We start from the raw sequence: 26,175 nt of genomic DNA, 5'->3' as shown, positions 1-26,175 counted from the left end.
AATAAATCTGAGTGAGGTATCAACAACTTCAGGGATTCATTTCATATTGGACGCTGATTTTTCTATTAATATACAAGCATGGAGCCATTGCCAAAATCTAATTTCTTGGCAGTGTGTCCGTTTCGTACAGTGTGTTTCAAGGAGAATGTTGGAATGGAAAGAAGACTAATGTGCAGCCAAGCACTGTGCAGTATGTCGCTTGTATAATTAGTGGATAATAAATTATACATGCGCTAGGTAAATTAACTACTGGATAGAGTCACTGAAAAACACGATTACAAAATGAAGGAATAATATACAGGGAAAATGTACATTTCTAACCACTTAGAGAGCTTTGAAATTATTAGCCATAAACTGCACTTAACAAGCTATTCTCAAAACTGCTTTTAATTACTTCCATTGTAACCCGGCAGGAGCTGTCAAAGACGCTACAGTGTGTTCTAGCAGCTGTCACCAATGTCAAGCAGTCCTAAATCTGTCTTTCATTCCGTAAAGCTTATATTTAAATGAGTAGTCCAACAGTTTTTCAACTAAGCTTTTTTGCCCATTGTTAGACTAGGAGATCAATACACTCTTAAATCTGTACTTTAAATATGAAGCTACAGCCAGTAGCAGGTTAGCTTAGCATTACAAACTAAACCACTGCTAGCCTGGCTCTGTCCAAAGGTAACAGGACAGGAAGGCTGTGGCTCAGCAGGTTATTCCCTAATTACCGTGTCCACATTCTGAAGTGTCCTCAACAAGACACTTAACCTCAATTGCTCCAGATGTCAGGCCGGTGCTTTGCATGGTGGCTTACTGACATTGATGTGTGTGTGTGTGTGTGTGTGTGTGTGTGTGTGTGTGTGTGTGTGTGTGTGTGTGTGTGTGTGTGTGTGTGTGTGTGTGTGTGAGTGAGCCAATTGTATTAAAAAAAGAGATAAAAGTGCAACATAAATGCTGTCTTTTGAGTATGTTTTACAATATTTTAACAGACTCTCACCACAAATAACCCAATAACACATCTCAATCTCATAATATTGAACATTATATCTTCTTATTTTACTCATGTTCTGTGAGTGAATGGCAACCCTTTAAATAATAAGTTGTGACAGATAATGGATGGATAATAATGGAAAACATTTAATGTAACAACAACATGTATTTTGTTGGTTTACAGACAGTTATGTAAGGGTATTTCTTGACCGGGAGTATTGACTTGGCTGGTTGCCTGGTAATCTAATGATAAGATATGGAAGTAAATGCTATACTTCAACTAAGAGGGAACAAATATGTGACATATGGCTAAACTATACAGTTTATTTTAACCCTGACGCGGTAAACCTCAAGCAATCCCCACAGGAGCAATTTGGGGTGAAGTGTGTTGCCCAGGGACACAACAACATGCTGACTGCAGTGGGGTTTGAACCTGTGACCCCCTGATCCGAACAACAACGCACAACCCACTGCGTCACACACCTCCTATATGAGAAAATTACCTTTATTCTCACTTGTTTTTTACCTCAGTTACCATTTTCTTAATGGTTATGGTCTCAATCACTAGTTTCAAGTCTTCATATATACAGCTCCATATTTATTTTATACATTTAGTTCCCATTTCTTTATCAAGCAGATGATAAAAGAGGGTTTGTTTTATATAATGTGAGGTAACCTGCCTTTTTCAACATTTGGACAGAGCCAAACTTGCCATTTACCCCTGCCTCCAGTCTTGGCTAACTTTTATCTGGTTGTAGGTTCATATTTATCGTACAGATATGAGAGGGAAATCAAACTTTCATCTAACTCTTAGCCAAAAATGAATAACCAGATCTCCCACTATGTCAAACTATTAATTTAAGCTTTAACTAAAGTGTCTCAAAGGTTGGAGTCATGTTTGTTGGGGTCAATGTGCATATTATGTGCTCTCGTAAAGCATTAACTGATATGCCACAGGAGCATGGGTGCTTCTCAGAAAACATCAGGTGAGACAAATCAGAAGATTGCAGAGGGCTACAGAGTGCCCTTGGAGAAAAAGGGGATAATTTGTACAAATAAGTGTTTAATCAATACTGTGCGGTTCACTTGGGTCTGCAGCTTAACACCAGGCCTGTGAATATCATGTCAGTGACAGCTGTAAAGAGCAAGGTTATTCCCACTGCTGTTCCGACAAACATCTTATCACCCTCAGTAGGCATCAGACAGCCTGTTAAAGTCATGCAGACACGCACAAAAGCCAAATCTCAAAAAACAACATCAACCTAGCAGTACATCTTTCGTAATCTTTCCACAAGTCCTGTGAGCATAAATGTGACATATCCACTTTTAATAAATCTCTTTCTCCCCTCTGGTTTTTATGTCGTGTTCAGATAAAGAAAAGCTGAATATGTTTATTTATGGCTCACAGTTTTATGGTCTCGGTAATGAATACCAGAGTTTATTTGACTTGGCAAACAATAATTCTTTTAATGGCTTCTCAGAAGTTAAAATGTAGTAATTAACAATGTAGGTTAAGGATTCTTTCTTAGGGATATGAGTCAGTCATGCATCCAGACTGAGCACACACAGATGGTTATAGATAATTAGGAATATGAATATTTAGCCAAGTCGTCTTGAAATTATTTTAACAGCATCTGTAAAGTGAAACAGGCACAGCTAACTACCCAACCTCTCACATGTGACAGAGATGCTCATTACCATCCTGAACTGAGTGTTGTTATGACACACTCAACATCACTGAGTCACATTTCAGTGGCTTTAATTGTTATTTAGAGGAATATTAAAGGAACATTTAGGAATAATTAAGATAAATATATTCATCAAGAACTGTATTTCCCTAATAGTGCTTTACATACTAAAAAATGCAACTTCCACCCACATTAGGGTCGATGTCAAGATATGGAACCCCAAGGCCAATAGGTGGGTCCCCAGGTGAAGTGCTAATTGCGGTTAGCAGCCTTTCTTATCCTCTAAAACCTTTTTAAAACAGAATTTGAAATCATTCTTAGAGTAAACTCCACATTAGATATTAAGTATCTTGAATATAATGTTGTAGGAGTTAGCTAAATATAGTTTTATAGTATGTAAACTGTAAAAGCGTTTCAGCTAAATAACACAAAGTACATCCTGGCTGATACTATGTAAAGGGCAGGTAGTGTTAGCCTGTTTGAGAAGCTAGTAGTATAAAGACCATGTAAAAATGATTGTTATATCTGGAATAAAATATAAATCTATCCGAGGACGTCAATAAGTTCAACAAACACAATTGGCAATGTAAAACAATGTAAAAACAACAAACGTATCTTATAAGACCAATGTTAAAATACCAATTTAAAAAGAAACATAACACAATGACACAAATACAGTTAGAGTACAATAAATACAATTCCATAAAATGAAGGGTCCATGAGGATGTATAAAAGGGGGTTTAAAACCAGTCTTAACTGTACGCTGTACTAAAAAGGAAAGTCTTTAACCTACTCTTAAATGTGTGGACACTGTCTGCCTCCCTAATCGTCACTGGAAGTTGATTCCAGAGGAACGGGGCTTGGTAGCCGAAAGCTCTAGCACCTGACCTTTTTTTGTGGACTCTGGGAACCACCAAGTACAATAAGTGTGTTACCATTTACCCGTTGTAATGCACAATTTCATTTCGTCCATAAACAAGCACACATTTGCAATAGCTAAGACCATGCACACACATCAAGCATTCAGACACAACAACGTTGTTGTTATATTATCCCAGTGTGTCTCACAGGCTTTTTATATCGAACAATATTACTTCTATATTGACTTTCAGCTTTCTAACTCAGATATGAGGTCTGCAGCTGAACTTCCAAACCAAATCAGTCTTATGCCTACAATGCATTCTGGTCTATTGAAAATGTTGTCAATACAAACCAACCTTGAAGAAAATTGGCACCTTGTTCCCATGATGCATTTCTTCCCCTTTCATTCTGATATCAAAATCTGATGATTACCAATGACGCTTTACATGGCTGACGTATTTCCTGCAACAGTTTTCAATTCAGGTGAACTGGTAATACCTCCACAAGATTTGCTGTTGCCATTTATTATGGAATGTATGGATGAAAAGGCGCCTTGAATTGCAGAGAACATCATATCATGATAACCATGTTTGCCTTTAAATGTGTTGTTAGTATGTACTTTTTCTGTCTGTCTTGTGTCCTGATATCCTGGTTTGCCTTTCATTAGACACAAAGATGGATCATTGCAAATATAAAATAGGAATGTCAAAAATACATATTGACAGGTTTTAATCAATGGTTGGATGCTTTCCAGGGAGCAGCTAAACCAGCATGCAGGAGAATATTTGAGTAGTTGTGTCTTCCTGTGATGATGCTGCTGTTTATATTAGCCTCTGACGGCTCTCTGGGGGATGAGTTGAAGACATGAATATGTTATGGAGGCTATCCAAACAAGGCAGTTATTAACAGTCTGCTCTTTGGGCAAACTCTGGTTGGTTAATGTCTATTTGTATGCGTTTGTGTGTGTATAATGGTCTGGCTGATATCTCTGGCCAATATTTACCTTTCTTTTCGATTTGTCCATGATCCACTCAGAGACATTTATTTCTCATAGGAACAATATGTAAAACAGATCGACGCTGCATTCTCTTGGCTTTGGGGAGTTGACATTCTTCTGTGTTCGTTCTGCTAGAATCATTTTCATGTTGTATAAATTCACCTTTCACAATGGTGTATTTTAGTTTAGGTGCTATATAAATAAATTAGATATCCCTAAATTGAAACAACATTGATGCAACCTTTCAACAGGGAGAGATGTGGTATGGTCCCTTGATAAATATCTAGTGCATTCACGCCTAATATTCCGCTTCTCTGGTGCGCACCAGACCACAGTTTGTTACATTGTTTCATTTTTCAGAAGGTTCGGTTTGCGTTCACACGACACGGGCAAAACTCAAATGGACTATAAATTTTAAACACAAGTCATGTGCACGGAAATGCTGTTCAACCATTGGTCAGACATTAAAGGGGTAAACACGCAAATCCCGGCAATTTCTACCGGAGCCTCCGCAATGGAGCATCGGCACTTTCGGCAGGTTATTCTCATGCTGCTGTTAATCTGGAGATCAACAGACACTAGCGGTCCGCGCATATGATTATATAATCAGACAACGTCCGTTAAAAAACATTATAACACATATAATGAGAGACGTTCTGCAGTAAGGAGGGGCGTTTCACAGACAACAGGTGTTCTTACTTTTATGTAGGCTAGCTGACGGAGCATTTTTACTTTACACTGTTCAACACTTCATTCTGCTTCACTCTTTAACTAAACAACCGCGGATGTCTTGAAAGACTCTTTCGCTAAAGATTTTTTGAAGACATCCGCGTTCTTGTGACACGTAAATGCTACACTTCCTATGTTTTGGTGCGGACTGCGTTCACACCAGCAATGAACCGCTCCAGAGTTCGCAAGGCAAGCGTTCCGAGATTTTAGCGGACCAGAGTCCGGTTGTTTAGTTCACTTAAGAGGTCACGTACTGTGTTCACACCGACCCAAATGAACCGCACCAAGCGGCTAAACGCACCAGGGTTCGATTCAACCGGACTATACAAGGCAGGTGTGAACGCACCCTTGGCAGGTGTGAATCAAGGCTGAGGTCGAATAGTCCATTTAGCTTAGGAACCTTCCTAACGGAGTGAAATTACCCGGAAGTCCCTCAGTGGCAGCCATGATAAGTGCCGTTCGAATTCTCTAGAATTATAGGAAAGGAGGTTTCAAACGTCCTTTATAATCTCCTTTAGTTTAGGAACCACTGGACCTCCCTAACAGTGACGTCAGAGTTCAACTCCCGCCTGCTCCAAATAAGGGCAAGGCCGGACCTGCTGCCACCGAGCTGGAAGTTCTAGAGCTAGTTGAAGCTACCAAGCTAAGCTAACATGCTCCCCATCTGCACACTGCCGTAGCATTTTACGTTTCTAAGGTAAGCGGACATGAAACTATTCAGCAAAACTATAAATAATGATCTAAGTTATTGAGTTTTAGCATAATACTTCAGAATCTTAAAATCCCTTAACGTTTGTATGCAATTGTGCTAAATTCAACACTGGAATCAAGCAAATATTAATATGTTTGCATGATATTATTTATTTATATTTTGATATCACTTAATTATACGTTTAATACATTTAGGTCAAGCTAAGGTACATGTGATGGTAGTTAGTAAGTGCTCTTACCTGTGAGGCCTCCTCCAAACAGCATAATAAACAGACTGTATCATTAAAACTAAGTACCAGTTCTAGATCCTTGACTTTAGACAAACAATTGAAAAGACAAAATGTATTTAAAGACCAATCTTTATTTGAATGTGCCTCTTAACCTGATATATTAGTTATACAGTAATAGTATTGACAATCTAAAAAAACTGAGCAACTCAACAGTCAACTATATATTTATTATTATTTTCATGTTTCCCCTCTCATATTCAGTGTGTACGGATTAAGACAGCGTGGTGTCCAGAGAGCTGCAGAGACTTCAGGGAGAAACCTATAGGTTACTAACGTAACCCCAGTTCTCAGAGTAACATGAAGTGAGATGTCTCACTATGGGATACGCCTCCCCGGGAATGCCTCAGAAGCATCAATCTAATTACGCCAATCCTGATTGGCTGGTGATCTTGACGACCACGTCAGGGAATCCGACCACCCTTTAAGTAGCTTGCGCTACGACGCAGCGTCATTCAAAATAAGCACCTCTTCTCGCTTAGCCTCAGCAAGAAGGGCATCTCACTTCATGTTACTCTGAGAACTGGGGTTGCGTTTAGACCGCGCATTGAAAAGAACAGCTGACACTGAGCGTTTTCTTTTGACGCGAACAGATCTACCGCGGCTCGGCCGTAACATATCCACAACTGACTCACAATTGTTTGATGTAGAGTCCAATCTGCATATAGTGGTGCACCTCTGGACAACAGATCCACTCCGAGGTTCATCACCCCCGGTACGTGCGTTGCTCTCAGAGAAAGGAGACGGCCGCCGCTCCATAGTATCAGTTTGCGTGCCAGCATGTGTAACTGGAGAGAACGCAAACCCCCTTGACGGTTTATATACGATATTGTGGTCGTGTTGTCTGTCCTCACGAGGACATGATGTCCTTTGAGAAAAGGCAGAAAGCGTTTTAGGGTGAGAAACACCACTAAAAGCTCCAGATAGTTTATATGTGACCGTTGATCTCTGCTCCAGAGACCCCTCACAGGTCGACCTTCGTATATACCCCCCCAGCCTGTCAGACATGCGTCTGTGGTGACCACTTTCCGTGATAGGACAGCACCCATGGGTACGCCCCGTACTAGAAAAACCGGGTGCAGCCAGTGGCGCAGTGCCATTACGCATTGCACAATGACCATCACTCTCCGTGCGCCATGACGCACGGGGTCCAGTCTGAGGGCAGCTACCCAGCGCTGAAAATCCCTCATGTGTAAGCGGCCCAGTCGTACCACCAGGACGGCTGACGCCATGAGCCCCAGCAACCGCAGACATGATCTGAAGAGAACATATTTGCGTGGCCGGAAATGAGCGAGGCAGGCTCTGAAAGCTTTCACTCTCTCCGCTGACAGGCGGGCTGTGAAGGGCACCGAATTTAGGCATAAGCCCAGGAATAGTACAATCTGGGCTGGGGATAACATGCTCTTTTCTGTGTTTAGTACGAAACCCAGGTCGAGGTGTTTCACGAGGATATTCGTCTGCGTAATAGCCTCCTGCTCTGACTGTGCAAGAAGGAGCCAGTCGTCTAAACAGGTTGCCAGGCGAATGCCCTGTTGTCTCAACGGGGCGATTGCTGCCTCCGTACATCGTACAAACACCCGTGGACTGAGAGACAGGCCGAAGGGAAGCACTCTGTACTCGTAACAGACACCCTGCAAAGCGAACCTTAGATATTTCCTGTGTGGATAATATATTGGGATGTGAAAATACGCGTCTTTCAGGTCGATTGATGTGAACCAATCGCCCTGACGCACGAGACACAGCAGAGATGCGTGAGTGAGCATTCTGAACTTGTATTTTCGGAGGTATTTGTTCAGAGCCCTTAAATCCAGGATAGGGCGAATTCCGTTCCCTCCCCGTTTGGGGACGAGGAAATACCTGGAATAAAAGCCGCTCTGACTCTGTTCGGGGGGCACTATATTGATGGCCTTTTTTTTTCTAACAGCGAGAAAATCTCCTGCTCTAGAATACGGGCCGACTCTCCCAGGCCTTGTGAATGCACAATGCCCAAGAAGTGAGGGGGGGTGACAGCGAATTGGAGTCTGTAGCCCCGTGATATCGTCCTCAACACCCAAGCAGAGCTTGTGAGCGCTTTCCACCTCTCGCTCATGAGAGTGAGAGGAGAAGTGGCCTCTGCCCTGCTGTCGGCTCTCTGTGCCTTTATTAGTTGTGTTATGGGGCCCTCTAGTGTCTGAACACGATAGTACCCCTGACTGACAACCTCGGCCGACACTGCGCATGCGCGAGGTGATAATGCGTTGACAGACTTGGTTACCGTCCGCTTGTTGAGAAAGGCACAGTCACCTGACTGTTTATTGTTTTTCTTTTCATTATTTTTGACTGCGCCCTTGGCGTCAAGCCTGGAAACGACAGTGGAATATGCTTTATTGAAAAACGTGGACATGTGCTTGTGTGACTTAGTAAAGTCCACGTTCCCCATGGCGCGAACCGGATGTCGTTTGGACATCACACGAGGCGACGGGGAGTTGGGGGCATGGATGGCCTCCGGAAGCACAGTCCAGCGCAGAACAGGTGGAGCTGGAGAACAGGGAACTTCCAGCTCTTCCACCGAGGAGAGGAGGGAAGGCTGTCAGGCCGCTCTCTTCTTCTTCCTTGCCTGATGACCGAAGGTCTGGGCCGGCTGTGCCGGTGCAGCCGCTGTCGGAGCTGGGGACTTTCTTGGCCAGCTCGTCCTTGCCTCGTGCCTGGGTGGGGGACCCGGGGCGGGCTGTGGCTTTTGCCGTTTTGGGATCTTAAATTGGGAGAGTCGTGAGGCAGCCTGAGCGAAGGTCTGTCGCGGGGCCATCGGAGGTGACGGCTGGACCTTCCGGGGAAGACAGAGCTGGAGAGCCTCGTCTTCTCTATTTTTTAGTCTCACACCGCTGCTGCATCGAAGCCAGAGCAGTGCCAAATATGCCTTCGGGGACAATTGGCATGTCCAAAACGTCCTCTTTCTCCCGGTCTGGTAGGTTCGTCAGGTTAAGCCACCTGGCTCTCTCCTGCACCACCATCATCCCAAGCGACTTACCCGTGGCTTGGACCGCACAGTGCTGCACGCGGAGGCAAATGTCCGTGATGGCGGTAATTTCATCCCACACAGCAGGCTCAGGTTTATTTGTCATGTCTTCGCACAGCTCTGCTTGGTAAGCAGTCAGCATCGATGAGACATTGAGCGCCGTGACAGACAAAGCCGCCGCTTTGTAAGCCCGTTCGGTCATTGCTGACTGAAAACGATCTGCTTTTGTCGGCAGTGTGGGGTTCCTGTTAGACGCCGAAGACAGCCGCGGTTGGAGGTGGGCTGCAACAAGCGGCTCCATAGGAGGCATGCGAAGCAAGCCGAGTTTCTCCATGCCCTCGAAATCCAAAGAGGAAGCTCCCTGGATCGAGGACTTACTGTTGAACGGGTGGTCTCTCCACGAGACAGACACCTCGTCTAGCAGCTCTGGAAAAACTGGGAGAAGCTGTCTTGCCATCCTCGCAGCCTGGGGCAAATTGTTCCCCTCGTAGCGAGACCTGGTGGTCTCCTTTGCTACTTCAGGCCAGGTGATGTCCAGCCTGGACGCAGCGCGTTGACACACGGCTTGCAAGTCCATGCTGAGACGGGGCGAAGCTGGCATGCATTCGCCCGGAGGAGCAGACACAGCATCAGGCTTGGCAGCCTGAGCGGATGAGACGAAGATATCATCCTCGTCTAAGTCTGAGTCGGATAAGAGAAACTCAGAGGCACCCTCTTCGTCTTCTTCTATATAATCCAACTCCAGGACATCCTCCGCGAGCGGAACCACTGTGAGGTCCAGCTGGGAGGTCCAGCTGGGAGGTCCAGCTGGGAGGTCCAGCTGGGAGCCCCAGCTAGCCTCAGCGCAAGGCTCAGCCTCCGCGGCGGCTACCTCCATGTCTCGGTTGCTGGCCGGCACATCGCCAGACATGAAAGGATCTCCTCCCGATAGGCTAGCTTGGCGCGCTAGCCGTCGGCAGAGGCTCTTGATGGTGAAGCGGGCAAAGTGTCCGCACGAACCGGGGGCGTCGATAGCCTTCCGGGCATGTTCCAGCCCAAGGCAGGACGAGCAGACCTGGTGTGAGTCCGTGCTCGATATTTTATACCCGCAGCCGCAAAGTCGAGCCTCAGAGCCTCCGTCTCCTCTGGTGTGAGGAAGAGAAGGGTCCATCCTGGATAGCCGGAGTGCCGACTTGGAGGGACGGAACAACAACTGGTATGTTACTGTTCAATATATAAAAAACCCTTACCGTTAATAAACGGCGGGGAAGAATCGAGTATTAACTGGTGTGTTAATATTTGAATCTGCGAAGCAACAATAACTGGTATGTTACTGTTCAATAATCAAAAACCTTACCGTTGAAAAAAAAAAACGGCGGGGCAGTATTGAGTATTAACTGGTATGTTAATATTCTAATCTTATGCGAAGCAAGTGTAGCCGGCAAGCGTCCGGCCACCGAAAGTTAGCTTAGAGTGGTTCAGTCTATGAACAGTTAAGCTAGACAGGCTACTACAAATTTAGAGATGTGCTCCGAAGCAAGAAGAGGTGTTTGAATGACGCTGCGTCGTAGCGCAAGCTACTTAAAGGGTGGTCGGATTCCCTGACGTGGTCGTCAAGATCACCAGCCAATCAGGATTGGCGTAATGAGATCGATGCTTCTGAGGCATTCGCGGGGAGGCGTATCCCATAGTGAGACATCGAACGGAGTGTTATGAATGAGAACTCCTTGTGATGGACGTCCTGTCTGTTGGTTTGGAGAGGAATGAGGGTCTTTCCTCAGCGAGGAAAACCAGGCCTGATGGAGGAGCCCATGCTGGGCAAAGCTGATACCAACTGCACAGGCCTAGTCACGTTATTTGACTAAATGTGTTTACTTATACATTTAATAGGTTTACACCTTCTGTCCATATGTGCTTTTTATTTAAAACATGTTTGATTAACTTTTGGTTCACATTTCAATAAATTGTATTTGTATTGTCACTCCTTTTGTCCATTATTCTTACTGAAAATGTTAGATTACACATTCACATCTGACTGAAGATTGGCCCCATTTATTTGTGATGTTGCAAACTCTGCGGTACAAGGCACAAGTGATGTGAAGCTCATAAAGTGAGCCAAATAGAAATAATCAGCTGATGGAGTGTAGATATGGAAATAGCTGCATTCGATCAGCTGACTGTGTTTTCACAATAAACGTAGTTTCTTAGTGAATGTCCTGTACTGGTCTTAAAATCTCATAACATCAGCTTTTAATGTTCTTCTTGGATGTTCTTCTTGACCCTCAGAGAAGGAGAAAATGTCGTGTCTTTCAGGCATGTCCTTTCCTAACAAAAATTACAGGAAACATAAAACATATTATTGCAGAACAAGTGTGTTATTTATGAAAGCGGTGTGTTTGTGTGTTTAGGGGCTGAATGAACAGTATGAAGTTCATCAACATTGAAATATAGGTTATTATCAAAATAATATTTAACTATTATCAAAACGTAGTGCAACTGTAGAAGCTTGCTCTGTTGTCTCACTGAAAGAATAACTTTCACCACGTTTTTTACAGACAATATTGAGAGATAAATAGAAGCAGTTCTCACTATGTGTTAAATATATTTGCCTTCAATACATTACATTAGAAAGCTGACAAAGTCATATTGCTTGTTAACATCTAAATATAACTTTTTGCATGGAAAAACCCCTCAACTTAACTGATGTGTAGGTGATCTAGTATTTAGTATTGTTTATTGTAATGTATATCAGTGTATTAAAGTCAATACTTCATTAATTTAAACCAATATCTTTCTTGATTCTTTGTACCTGTGCTGAAGTTCACCGCTGTGAGGAGTCCAGTTCTGTCTCTCACTCTCTGGTCCAGCCTGTCTGCATCACCTGGACACCTTAAACAAACAGATATATATGTAAAGTACCATGTGTACAAACAATATAACTTATTCTCTTGGATTGTGTATTGTCCGAGTCAGGGTCCTTTTTATTTTACTGTAATTTTGGAAGTTGTGTTGCCAATGCTTACTGTTTATTTGATACCAATTTGGTAATGCAATTAATAAAAACAACAAGGTTTGGGTTCGTTCTTCAGATATGACTGACGTTAAATTGTAAACTCAATAAGGAACTCCAGCTCAACCAACTATATTGTAATATCTAAGTAATCATCTTGAAATATGACATTAATAATTGTAATATACACACATCTTATTGTGAGGTTGATTTCACATACACTACTTCGACATTAGCTTGTCTACATACTTGAGCATAGCAAATTTAAATTAACCTTAGCGATGCATACAGTTCCTACCTACATAATAAAATATCTCTCGAAGTCACAAGGATGACCATATTTTATTAACCTCAAACAGAAGTAGTTTGTTCTACAGTATTATCCCAATTAACGCTTAACACTTGTCTATTTTGTTTCAACCTTTATATAGGCAGTCTATGATTTTAACTTGGAGGCTACGATTAGCATCGTTAGCACCGATGTAGCTACCACTCGCTTACACGCTAACCCAAGCCTTAACATTCATTACGTAGCTGATTAAAATCATTAACACATAAATAAAGTACTCGAATTTCACTTACCGCAAAACCGCATTCATGCACCGTCTGTTTCAACCGCAGAGCGAGTCACAATAGTTCGATCCGATATAAGCATGAAGAACAAACAAACACGGCCGGGGTCAAGTTGTGTTCCCTGGATGAACTGAGCAGGCAGAGTGCCTGTAGCTTCACAGAGCAGCTAGCAGAGAGACAAGAAGCTAGCAGCAGCATTCACTTGACAGAGCTGTCACTCAATGTGAGCACGCCCTAATTTATGCAAAAACTTTAAGACCTAATATAAATAAAAGGGTCGTGTTAGAAAACAATTCACTCACATATCCATAATCATGAAGGTGGAATTTAACTTTATCCATAATAATATGTATTGCAGCCAGGGGTAGAAACATGTTTTTTTCTGCTGTAAAGTTGGGCATTTTAACATGAGGGTCTATGGAAATTGCTCCTTTCTGCAGTCATCGCCTATCGGCCAATATATGAACTGCAGTGTGTGGCACTTCCGTATTGGCGTCCCAGCTCTTCCCCAGAGTTTGCCGCTTGGTGACAACATTGAATGTTTTCCAATAAATTAACCAGTTTAATTGAGGATCTCTGAGGGGTTTCTTTTCCCCCTCTCTCTTTTAATTTTTCAACGTAATTCGACTCTCATTTGAGCTCTGTGTCGGCTTGTTGGAGCTCCTGCCCCCCCCCCCCCTCCCTGTGAGCCCAGTGTGCTCCGATTGGTCAGCTCGGCCACTCTGTTCTGATTAGTCAACCACCAGAGAGGCTCCGCATTTTTCGGCTCTGAGTGGAACATAAGTTTTACAATGGCGTCGGTACAGCTGTTTTGATTGATTGAAAAGTTTATTAACAGCTTGTATATTGGGTACAGTACAGTACAGCTCAAAACATACAATTGTTAAGGGGATGCAGACCAGAGAAAGACTTTCGTCTTCTTTACATCAGGGTCCCCCATTTCCAATTCATCATGTCATTTAAGACATATAAGACATATTTGACATACAGATGGCTTATTTACAATTTACATACAGGTGGTTTTTTTACATACAGATTGCTTGTTTACAATTTTCATTTTAGATTTCGTTCTAATACATCCTAACCGGACATTTAAGACATACCAAGTCTACAGATATACAGTTAGTAACAGAGTCTAAAATGCGAGTATATACATAGATGGCGGGGGGGGAAGCTGTCCATTGAACGACAGGTTGAGATTTGTACCATTACCGGGGCCAGTTTTGCAATGCTCTCCCCCGAAGGTGCTCTTTGAGAGAGGTTTTGAAGGTAAGTATAGTTTTACTTTCCTTTACAGTTGTGGGAAGAGCGTTCCACCTTGATGTGGCATAATTGCGAAACGTGTATTCCCCCTTTTTTGTGCCAAATCTGGGTTTCACATGATTTGTGGAGCTCCCTCTGGTGTTATGATCATGGTATTCCTTGACCTTTGGGAAGAATTTTGACATGTACATGGGTACCATAGAGGTGTAGTGGATCTTGTAGACCAGGCCCATTGCAAGTAGCTGTACTCTGTCGTCTACTCTAAGCCATCCTAGGTTGTCAAAGTGGGCAGAGGTGAGGTGGGTTCTAGATGAAAGGTCAAGCAGTAGTCTGACCAGTTTATTTTGCGATGTTTGAAGTTTTATTTTTAGCGCCTTGGAGGTGCTATGGTACCATGACGTGCAAGCATAGTCATAGTACCCTTGAATGAGTGCTCCTGCCAGAGTTTTCAGGGTGTTTTTGTTTACCAGAGAGGAGATCCGGTATAGGAATCTAGTTCTTTGATTGACTTTTTTTATTACATTGGATGCCATTTTGTCACTGGAGAGGTTTGCCTCAAGAATAGATCCTAGGTGTAATTTCCTTCTTACTTGTGACAATAATGTCGCCCACTGCAACTGAGAAGTCGTCGGATTTGCTGAGATTATGTTTCGAACCGAAGAGAATGGACTCTGTTTTACCCAGGTGTAATGATAATTTATTATCGGCGAGCCAGGTGCAGATTCTGCCGAGCTCGGAGCTGAGGGTTTTTTTCAACCTGCAACCTGTTCCTGTCAGAGACCAGCAGGGCTGAGTCGTCCGCGAACAGGAACAAGTTGCAGTCACATGCTGATGACATGTCATTTACATAAATTAGGAACAGTAACGGACATAATATGCTTCCTTGTGGAACACCACAGCTCACTGGGAGGGGGGGGGACAGAGTACTGTTTACCTCCACCATCTGTTCTCTCCCCTCCAGGTAGGATTGCATCCAGCTCACCGATAGTTTATCAAAACCAATTGCTTTTAGCTTGTCAATCAGAATGGGGTCATTGACAGTGTCGAAAGCCTTTTGTAGGTCCAGCATCACCATGCCGCAGTACTTGCCCTCGTCCACCTCTTGTTTGATGTGGTCACTCAAATAAAGAAGGCATGTGTCAGTGGAGTGGGATGTTCTAAAGCCAGATTGAAATTCATAGATTAGTTTATTTTCCGCGAGGTACTTTTCGACCTGTTCATATACTATTTTTTCCATGACTTTCGAGATGGAGGTAAGTATAGAAACAGGCAACGGGCGGTAGTTGCCTGGGTCCAATTTGCTGCCCTTTTTGTGCAGGGGGGTTACTCTTGCAATTTTGAAGTCTTTGGGTACTTTTCCCTGTTTTATGGAGAGGTTAATTATGTGAGCTATGACTGGTGAGATGGCGGTTGCTGTGTCTCTGAGGAATTTGGAGGGGATATTGTCGTGGCCAGTGGCCTTGTTAGGTTGGAGGGCGCTCAGTTTAATGAGTACCTCTGCTGTTGTTACCCTTGCTAGACTGAAATCATCTTTGCGTACCCCTAGGTTTTTGTAGCAGGTCATGATGTGATCTACTCCAAAAAGCCCTGAGTGGGAGGGTAATTTATTTACAAGAGTTGTGGCTATGTTTGTGAAAAAAATGTTCAAGTACTTGGCCACATCCAGTTTGTCTGTGATGAGCCTGTTATCTGTCTTTATGTTTAAGTTAGAAAATCTCGTTTTGAGTTTTTTACTGCAGCCAAGCTGGTTATTGAGTAATTTCCAAAGTTCATGGGGTTTATTTTTTTTTTCCTCAGTTTTGACATTGATGAAATTCTTTTTGGCAGTTTTGATCATGGAGCTTACGTCATTTCTTAGTCTGTTTCTTTCAATTTTGAGTTCAGTCACGTGGGCCTGGAGTTCACTGCTCGTGCTTTTGGAAAGCATTGACTGACTTTGTATATGTTTGAACCGGAGTTCGATCCTGAAAGTGAGACAGACCAACGTGATAGACCTGATCCACCGTCCCAAACTAGACTAGAGCAGACGGTTTCACAGTGGAAAGTTTTTATTTAGTATCGCCCTTACATTTCAGATGTTAGAACTGCATCATTAATCTACATCACAGTAACAAGTTTGTCCGCTAACTAACCGAACTGTACCTACAACTGTTGTTATTTAGGTGTACTTGTGGAAACTGCGCCATGATGCCTACCAAAGTGGAAAACGTCTGTTGCAAATAAATTAGAAAGGTAGCCTAGCTGACAGTTACAACATTATGTAGCCAGCTAGCTGAAAACACCAACAGTAGCACACAACATTATATGCCAAGATATACACCATATATTTGTCAAGTCAATAGAGTCGACTATTATTTGCCCTTTTATTTCTTCCTTAGTAATTGAATGTTTATTTTGTAAACCTTGCCATAGTTGGTTTAATTGCTAAATGTGTTATGTTACAAATATCTTACCTTCCTATAGGTTGTAACTAGGGTGACCAGGTCCCAACAAACCAAATGTGGGACAAGGAGTATGTTTGTGTGGGACAATGTGGGACACCCTCTCAACAGCACACACACACACACACACCCCCCCCCGGAAAAAAAATCTCTATTTATATTCTGTTTCATTTGATCTATTCAACAGCATCCAATAAACAATGACAGAAAGTCAAGTCAAAATGCAGTAAACAATTTAGTATCCCCCCCCCCACACAGTGTGTGGGCTATTTTGCCACCTAGAGCCACTGGTGTCTTTAACTCTGCCAAACAACTCTCCACAGAGGCAGGGGCAAGCTGCTTTTGTATGTCCACATAACATTTTCTTTACTATCTCAGAGTCTGGAAAAATGGTCGGCGCTAGCTTGTTACCACAGTAATTTGACCGGTATGATTGGGAGTGTTGCACTGTATGGTAAACACTGGTTATTTCTGCTACTGTTACCTTGTCTGAGTGGCCATCATTTTTTGTTTTGAGTAGGAATGTCTCCATAGAGTGGGATGTCTCTTTTTGAGCGACACGTTTCTTGTGAGAATCGCATTCTCGGTGTCTTTTGACGTCGTATTCACTGCCATGTGAAATTGTAAAAATTACTCTTGCAAAGATTGCAAAAAACTCTCTGAGAGTCACCCTGCACTGGCTTCACCCACGGATAAGTGTCTTCCCAGTCTTTGTTGTATGTGCATCTTCTTTTCTTCTTAGCTGTAGTTTCAGTTTCCTCCATTTTCCAAAACCTGCTGCGTCGCCTGCGTTATTGACTGACTTTTGTTGTTGTTGTTTGGCGGGGGGGGGGTGGGGGTGTGAGTGAGTTACTCTCATTGGTTAACACTTGACCAGCACCCGCAGTGTGTTACAGATTGATTGACAGCAAACACACCCCAGTGATGATAGCCTTCCCTGCTTTATCAACAGCCATTGGATAAATCTGATTTTAAGAAAAGCGTTTTAGCCAATCAAAATGAAATATGCAGGACATCGTCTCAATTTGTGGGACGCACCAAAAGTCGTGAAAATGCTGTGCAGTCCAAGCCCCCATGAAGTGCGCCGGAGTCTGATGAGAATATTCGTGCTGGTCAAACTACACTTCCTTTAGGTTGCTGCAACGGAAACACTTTTTCCCATTGACTTACATTGGGAAAGAGTGGTCTGTAACTCGTTGGATATTTTTTTTTAAACTAAATAAACTACCCAGTATGAACGTTTGTATAGCCCTTATTAAAAACATTGGTTCCTCAAGTTGTAAAAATGTGCTAATAACGTTATTCTGAGAGTTATTTCCCTCGGCATTATGAACGTGCATCTAACCCACGGGACCGCGCTGCCCGGCACGTTCAGGTTACGTGTTCAATACTACATGAGTTTCTCTTTACCCATGGATGCACAATAACAACGGACCATATCGCCTTACTGCCAGCCCACGGAGCTGTAATAATGGATATATTGCACATGTTTGCTGTAATTCATCATTTGTAAAATAGTATACTACATGGGCTGTATGATGTAAATCTTGTACCGTAAATGTTGTATTAAATAAAGTTAATATTACCGACGTAGATTAACGTTCCTGTAGCTTCTTATTGCACTTGCAATTGTTTTAGTTACTTGTGGGCTACTTAACATGAATAATCACAGTTACTATCCTTTTACTCCATCACATTTCAAAAATAAATAGGCTATTGTTATTTTAACTCCACCACAGTAATCCATCATTAGCTTTACTTTTTAGATAAAGTTTTAACTCACAATTGATCATAACAGGCAATATACATTTGTATATATTACCAAGTGGTTTCATGTACAACCCACACAAGTATCATGCTAAATGAAGCTCTGTTGCTTGGATATCACTAGATCCTGATGTCAGCGTAATATAAAAGTACATAACGATTGATGTGTAATTTAGCATAATTTACTAGCTAGCCGCTCTGCTAACTGCCGCCTCGTTAATATAAATCCAGTACCATGCTGTCATGAACGCGCGGTGCTGTTACGTGTACGCAAATTCACGTGCTTAATGTGAACGAGCCTTTTGGGCAGCGTGTTAAAGTTGCGTATGCTCTATGAGTGCACATACGGGTACTTCTCAGGCATGCCGGTTAATCTGTGACGTTTCGCTCTCTCAAAAGTTGTTGCCATTTTGTCATCATGCGCCATTGAGCAACTCTCATAGGAATGAATGAGGCCCCGCCTCCCACGCTGTATCCAGTTCTTATTATACATCCATGGTGCAGTCCCGCGCAAAGCCTATAGGCCCTGACTGCAGCACGCGGAATGGGGCGTGGTCAGATGTGGGCGGGGCTGGACGTCCGATGGGCGGGGTGTATGGATATCCTAATGAGACAAACAGCATCATCTGCTGGACAACTACAAGAAGTACAAATACAAATATGCACTCGACTAAATATAATTAAAAAACTAAATATAAAAACTTCATACTAATTAAATACATGAATGTATTTAAATATACCTTTTTATACCACATGTGCAATGTGGTATAAAAAGTCATATTTTATATATTAGTGTATTTAAGTTCATTATTTAATATTTGTTTTAATTGATTATTCATTTAGTCAGTTCTGTGCATACTCATATCTAGTCCATATAATTCAAATGATACATTGCACTTCATTTCATAGAATGATAGAAAAAGCATTTATTATTTACAACATGTATCATATAACAGAACAATCATTAAGATAACAGAACCGAAAAAGCAAATACAGTAAATATTTTTAAAAAAAACAAGTATATAAAAAAAACATCTATACAACAGTGAAAGGCTTTGCTGATGCAAACATTCAACCGCGCTCTTCAAAACAGGCATGAACCTTAAGGTTTTCTTTATCAATGCACTGCTCAAAAAACATTAAATAGTCCGACACAAAAGACAACAACAGCAACAACATATGTGAGGTAATCATATTTTTCACAAAACAAAGACCACACCATTGGGAAGCTTAACGTCTGTTTAATCAAAATAAGGAACAGGGAGAGGCTTGCAAAGCTCTGGGAGTTGAGACTCAGGTGCAGGGTGAGGGTCTCATTGCAGGTCTTCAGGCTCCATTGAATCCCCCTGGGGTTCTTGTGCTGAAAGAGGGAGACAGGAGAAAGGGTTAGATACATCTAGCAACCTAGAGGATGGGAAATTGCTGACCTATTTTAAACTTACCTTGTGTTTTCACTCACTTAAGTCCCTCTCCCTTTGCCATCAATCCAAAATCAGCTGAGCTGCAACATAATACAGACAGGTAATAATCAACAGAATCACAAGGACATAATATGACTGCTAAAAACACTCACCCATAAGTTATGTTTTTGTTTACTGTTTGGAAGTCTCAAATATCCACTCTAAATCCATATCAATAGCGATGTATCACAAAAATAGCTCTCTTCCTTATTATTGTGTAACGTTAACTATATTATACTACTACCACTAACATCCTTTAATACACATGTGTAGTTAATTTGATTCAGATGTTCTGATAATATCCGCAATATAAATCTTTAAACGTCTTCTTACCTTTAAACGTCCATCACGAACGGTCTATTATGCTACAACTCTACTGCGCTGCTAGCCGCAGATCCTCTCAATAGTTTCCCGGAAGTTAGCAGCAAGCTAACTTCCGGGGAACTACTGAGAGGCTCCGCGATCCGCCATTGCTGTAAAAAAACTGGTCCATTGGAGTGAACGGAGATGTCGTAACTCTTCTCTGGGTGGGGTCGGACATCCAACCCCGCCTTTTATCCGACCCCGCCCCATTCCACGTTCCGCAGCGAGGACCTTCTCCGCAAAGCGGGACATCTGGTCACCCTAGTTGTAACACGAATGAACCAAGTCCCAGCACCTATTATGTGCATGGTACACCACCCAGGACTAGAGCCAAACTGTCTCAACCCATACACCCTGCAGAACCTCCATAACATGTACAGATTCGATTATGGACCCGTAGAACGGAAGAAGAGTAAGTTATTCTTACCTGTAATAAACTACTACTGTGTTTGATGAAAAATCAAATCATGGTTTGCTATATATGAATGATATGTTATAGGAGCAAATAATTCAGGGAAGAAAGGCTACTAAGTATTTCCATCAAACTTTATTTTTAGAAATGTGCAAAATGTACATATATACACTGTATATCATCCATTCCTCCCCTTATAGGCATTTTCGGCATCTTGCCTATCGCAGCTTTGTAAGCTGGTGCTGTGTAGAGATGGCAAATCCGGATCATTTTATGGACTCGGAGTCTTCTGAGTCAATCATTGAAGAGATCCGGATCATACGAGTCATTTGAGTCATATGAGTCAGCATGACCAAGACCGTAGAAATCCTACCGGTGAAACCGAAAAGTTGTTGCATTTAACCAGCATATTAAACTAACGTTACATTAACCTCCGCTACACAGTGTCTTTTGCTTTAATAAAACATGTGTGTTTGTGTGCATTTTTAAAAATAAGTGTTTTGCATTATATGTATATAGTTATTTTAATATGTTCCTGTACTTAAGCTAATTTTGCACAATTGTGTTTTCATTTAATAATAATAATAATAATAATAATAATAATAATAATAATTGTATAATTACATTTTATATATTCTAACTGTTTTGCAATTTTCTATCATTTGTTTCTTTTTGTGTGCCATGTTCAAAATAAACGAGTTTCCAAGTAAGATCCTTATTGGAAATGCAGATATTATTACAGGAGACTGTTGCACAACATGACCATTTTGTTAGAAGTCTACACTGAAACTTAATTTAGAGCCGGAAAAATCGCGGGATCCGTGAATCCAGGTCAATGATCGAGAGAGACCAGTAGCCTACGAGGACTCAGAGCCGTAACATATAGCAGGCAGCAGATCCAGAGATCCAGCAGACTCGTCCCCATGCACGAATCTACAGCAGACTCAGCCCCTCCTCCGGCTCGCGCGAGTCCCACGGCTCCCGCGAGTCCCACGGCTCCCTCGACGAGTCGCAGCAGACTCAGAGATTTGCGGACTCACGGCTCACTCACGGCTCACTCACGGCTCACGGCTCACTCACGGCTCCCGCGAGTCCAACGACTCATGGCTCACTCACGGCTCACGGGACTCTCGCGGGAGCCGGAGGAGGGGCTGAATTTGCTGTTGATTCGTGCATGGCGACGAGTCTGCTGGATCTCTTGATACAACAACGTTGTAATGTGATTGTACACGTTATAAAGAGAGTAAAGAGTGACGCAATTTATAGTTTTAATTGTTACGTCACATCAGGTGTAGGACTCAAAGGACTCGGGTTAATCGAGAGGGAGACTCGTCACGACCGGCTCATTACTAGGATCCGGGTTAATGATCCGGATGAATCATGACTCGCCCATCTCTAGTGCTGTGGCTTTTTAGGACGAGGCATCAGAGTGGTCATCCCGTTATGTGTTGGCCGCCGCCGGATACGCAAGGAGTTTCCTGATCTGGCTGGACGAAATCAAATGCAAATCACAAAATATTAGAGAAACTTAGTTGTTTTAGGTTCGTTAGCTTGCCAGCTAGATTAATATGCTAACCTACGTTTGCTAGTTGTTCAGTGTAATATGCCAACCTACTATGAACAACAGCTAGTGGTTCATATTAGGCTAGCAAGAACATGTTTACAATTGCAATCTTATAGGCCTACGGGTAGTCTGCTACGTTCGGTCATTCATTGTGGCTGGCATAAAAACAATGTTTTCCCTAGCAAACTCATGTCTAGCTCTTGGTAGCCTTCTTTTTTAGCTCGGTAGCATACACGCTAGGAACGCCAACTATAATGTAATTAAGTTTCACGACAGACCGTACGGTAAATTCCCCGGAGTATACTGTCTATGAGTATTTCATGTGTGAATGCAGACATTCTCCTGCTATGAGATACATGTAAGGCCATCTGCTGACATTGGAGTTGATATATGAAAACGCTAGCAACTTACTTATGGCGCATTTCCACTGCAGCGGGTAGCTCGCCTTAAGTGTGCCGAGCCGTGCGGGGCCCGTTTTTGGTTGCGTTTCCACTTGGCCTAGTACCGACTAGCGGGTCCTAATTCACAGTTTTTCTGGCCCCATAAAATCGTGGTACTAGGGCCAGGAACAACCAGGCTGAGTCGGGCTGAGTATGCTAAACTAGAGAGAGAATCGCTGGCAAGGGGGCTACAACTACAACAAGATGAACATATTTGACCGTGATTTAATTGTAATACACGTTTCAAAATGATGCCGAAGTAACAACATACTGATACCGGTTAGTAAAAACCATGAATTAATGCTTTGACAAGTCTGCAGACAGACGGCAGGCGAAAAACCATTTTAAAATGCGTGTTTTCTAAATGGAGCTTGGCTAAGCTAACGTTATATATGCTCCGACCGTCCACACTCACAACAACGGCCTATACAGACATAAATAAACCAGCGACTATATTCGCCATGACACAGGCAGTCTGTGGTTTGTACTTGTTTAACTTTTGTCTAGTTTCTGAACAGATATGAAGAGCTGTGAGTTCTGAGTGCTAAGAGCTAACAGCTGTGTTGTTTTTCTGGGGCTCTCATTGAAGATGACGTCACGGCTTCGCCTACACTGCGTTACTATAGTAACTACCCCAGTTCCTAAACTGTAATGGAAGCGCAGCATTAAAGTGAGCCGGCCCTAATAAGGCCTAACCAAACCGAGCGAGGCCTGCAGTGGAAACGCGCCATTAGTTAGCCCAGTTAGCACTGAGTCCAGGGGCGTCCATCGGGACGTTCGGGACGAATCCTGATGGGCCGGTACTGAAGTGGGTCGGATAAGTCATTAGCACCCCCCCCCATTGACAATTAACTAGCGGTAATTACTTGCGGTACCGAAGTGGGAGGTCGAGAGTCCCGGGCTGATTTGTAGTCCCAGTTCGCCCGAAAAACGTTTACCCATTTAAACAGTCGTGGGAGATACCTTGTTTGTTTTAAACATCATAAATACACAAACAACAATGAATACTTACAGGTTGTGTACCCGAATCTCCCGCTGGTCCAAACAAAGTAGGAACAGCATCGTTCTTCAGTGGAGATCCACAACATCCCCACACTTGACGCCTTCAAAAGGGCCCTCAAGTCCCATCTGTCTGCCAAGGACTTCGGCCCCAAATCTATTTGTTGTTTTATCTGACTGCCTTTTGTTATGTTATGTTTGTTTATACTCCTGTTCTTCCTTGTAAAGCGACCTTGGGTATTATGAAAGGCGCTATAGAAATCCAAGTTATTATTATTATTATTATTAATACCGGCTCGAACATCTGAAGGAACAGTGTTAAAAATACATTTCAACCACTGACTTTGTCGTGGTTCTGCCCTCGGTAAGGCATGTATTGAAGATTTCCCCTCACAATACAGGACACAGACCCTCGTTGGCATGACTGGATACAATTTTGAACTGAACCTGAGCTTCCAACAGTATATGTTCTGCTGGCAGAGGGTGTGGACTCTGGGTGTTCACACGTCACAGTACCCAGGAAGTAAACAATGGAAAATGAGAAATCTCCAACGAGGCGTTTAGGGGCAGCATAGACAGGTCTTTTCTGTGTTAGAGTTTTACTCGCTACAGGGTGTACTTTGAGGGTTTTTGACACTGCAGACCGTTTACATGCATAAAAACCTTCATAACACACAAGGGGACGGGTAATAACCGGAAAAGCATGACATGGGCCCTTTAATGGTGCATTTTCGTATATATTTCTGCTCAAGGTTTTATTCATTTGGTCTCATTATTATCAGTTAGTTTCTAGCAAGTGAACATGGTGGTTGATTTAGTTTCTAAAAAGCTGGATATGTTTTTCAGAAGTTGGTAAATAGAGCTAAAAGAAGAGACAATATCCGACCTACATTTACCAAACTGTCTGAAATCAAAAAATTACCTGTGATGAAATTTAAACTAGGACTCGTATCAAAGCATAAGACATTTGTAAATGTTTGGAGAATTTACTACCCAGCTACAACTATTGCCATTTGTATGGAAATATCTCAACATGCAAGGGCATCCCATAGAGCTAAAAAGGTAACAAGCTAACACTGAGAAATTAACAAACAAGCATGGTCATTTTGATTTTCATTTAAACCTAAGTACAAATGTTGATTCTCTGAGTAATGTTGTTGCCGTTACCTGACTAAATCTCTCTCTGTATCCCCCATTTGTATCTCCCAGACTGCTCAGACGGTCCTGGTGGTGGTGGTGGTGTTCTGCATCTCTTGGCTCCCTCACCACATCGTCCACCTGTGGGCGGAGTTTGGGGAATTCCCACTGAACCAGGCCTCCTTCGTGTTTCGGGTGGCCGCCCACTGCCTGGCGTACAGCAACTCCTCTGTGAACCCGGTCATCTATGCTTTCCTGTCGGAGAACTTCAGGAAGGCCTACAAGCAGGTGTTCAAATGCCAGATCGGCGACTCCCCGCTCAACGACCTCAAAGAGATTCGCAGCAAGGCGGACACCCCACCCTCGACTAACTGCACCAACGTCTGACATAGGAGGTGGGGATGGTGGCTCAAATTGAATACCTACCATCCCACTGAAACTCAATGTAAAGTCATAATGAAAGAGCCATAGGACATGAGTTGGTGTGTGGACCTTTTGCTCTAGGTAAGTGTGGTTGCTTGGATATTGCTGCAGCTATATTGTTCCACATAAGCGCTGTTCATTATTGGACCAGAGGAGATAAAGCCACTGTAGCTGCAGGGCATGATTACTCTTTGATTACGTCTTTGATCAGTGTCTGTGTCTCTCTTTCATAATAAACGGTGGAGTCCTTCACCCACCAAATAACCCTCTATCTAAATAAAAATGACTTTGATTGGAGACAGAATTTACTAAAGGTCAAAATACTATAGGCCTACCTATGAGGTTGTTTTACTTTCGGACTTCAAACATATTGAAAATGTAAATTGGCAGTCTTCTTTCAAGATTATTATTGCATTGTATATATATATATATATCAACTCCAATGTCACAGCATCATCATCTGCTGAAGTAAAAACTGTTGTTGGTCTTTTCTGTGTGAAGAACAGTGTTTTGGGCATTACTCAGTGAGCTTTTACATAATTGTGTTCTTTGAGGTATGAGTAAGAGATCACAATTGTGTTTGAACAGGACCAGTTATGACCAGTGGCGTCGCCTGGCTTTAGCGTGAACCTCATCATGACACAAGAGAGGACGGCAGGAATGTAATTTCCCGTGTTCAGTGAATGCAACAGAGGCATGACACCAGACCAATCAGAGAGTTGCATGGAAATAAACGTGTGCTTGTGCTTGTGTGTGTGTGTGTGGCAATAGCGCATTTAGAGAGAGAGAGAGAGAGAGAGAGAGAGAGAGAGAGAGAGAGAGAGAGAGAGAGAGAGAGAGAGAGAGAGAGAGAGAGAGAGAGAGAGAGAGAGACTCAGGTGAGCTCCAGGACTCTCTGAGTGTTTAGATCAGGGGTGGGGAACCTTTTTCCTCTCAAGGGCCATTTCAATTTTTACAACATCCTCTGAGGGCCGTACAAATTATTGACCTCTGCTTAAAAATACTAAAATCACAGCCCATTAATTTGGCCTTTCTTTCATGCTGTGCAAAGAAAAAGCGACCTCTGAATCCAGATATCTTACCATGACTCGCGTATGCATG

At 42.7% G+C, this 26,175-nt stretch overlaps 1 protein-coding gene across 1 annotated transcript in view; it reads left to right on the top strand.

Moving 5' to 3' along the window:
* Window positions 1–25,819, top strand: part of LOC117554100 (galanin receptor type 1-like) — a 28,550-nt gene extending 2,731 nt beyond the window's left edge. The window contains exon 3 of the mRNA XM_034228352.1: window positions 24,724–25,819. Coding sequence (XP_034084243.1) covers window positions 24,724–25,038 — 315 coding nt within the window. The 3' untranslated portion in view covers window positions 25,039–25,819. The remainder of the gene's footprint in view (window positions 1–24,723) is intronic.
* Window positions 25,820–26,175: the final 356 nt, after the last annotated feature.

This window comes from Gymnodraco acuticeps, unplaced genomic scaffold, assembly GCF_902827175.1.
Source record: "Gymnodraco acuticeps unplaced genomic scaffold, fGymAcu1.1, whole genome shotgun sequence".
Taxonomy (NCBI): Eukaryota; Metazoa; Chordata; class Actinopteri; order Perciformes; family Bathydraconidae; genus Gymnodraco; species Gymnodraco acuticeps.
Note: the sequence above shows the minus strand (reverse complement) of the source record. Positions and strands in the feature narration are given on the sequence as shown.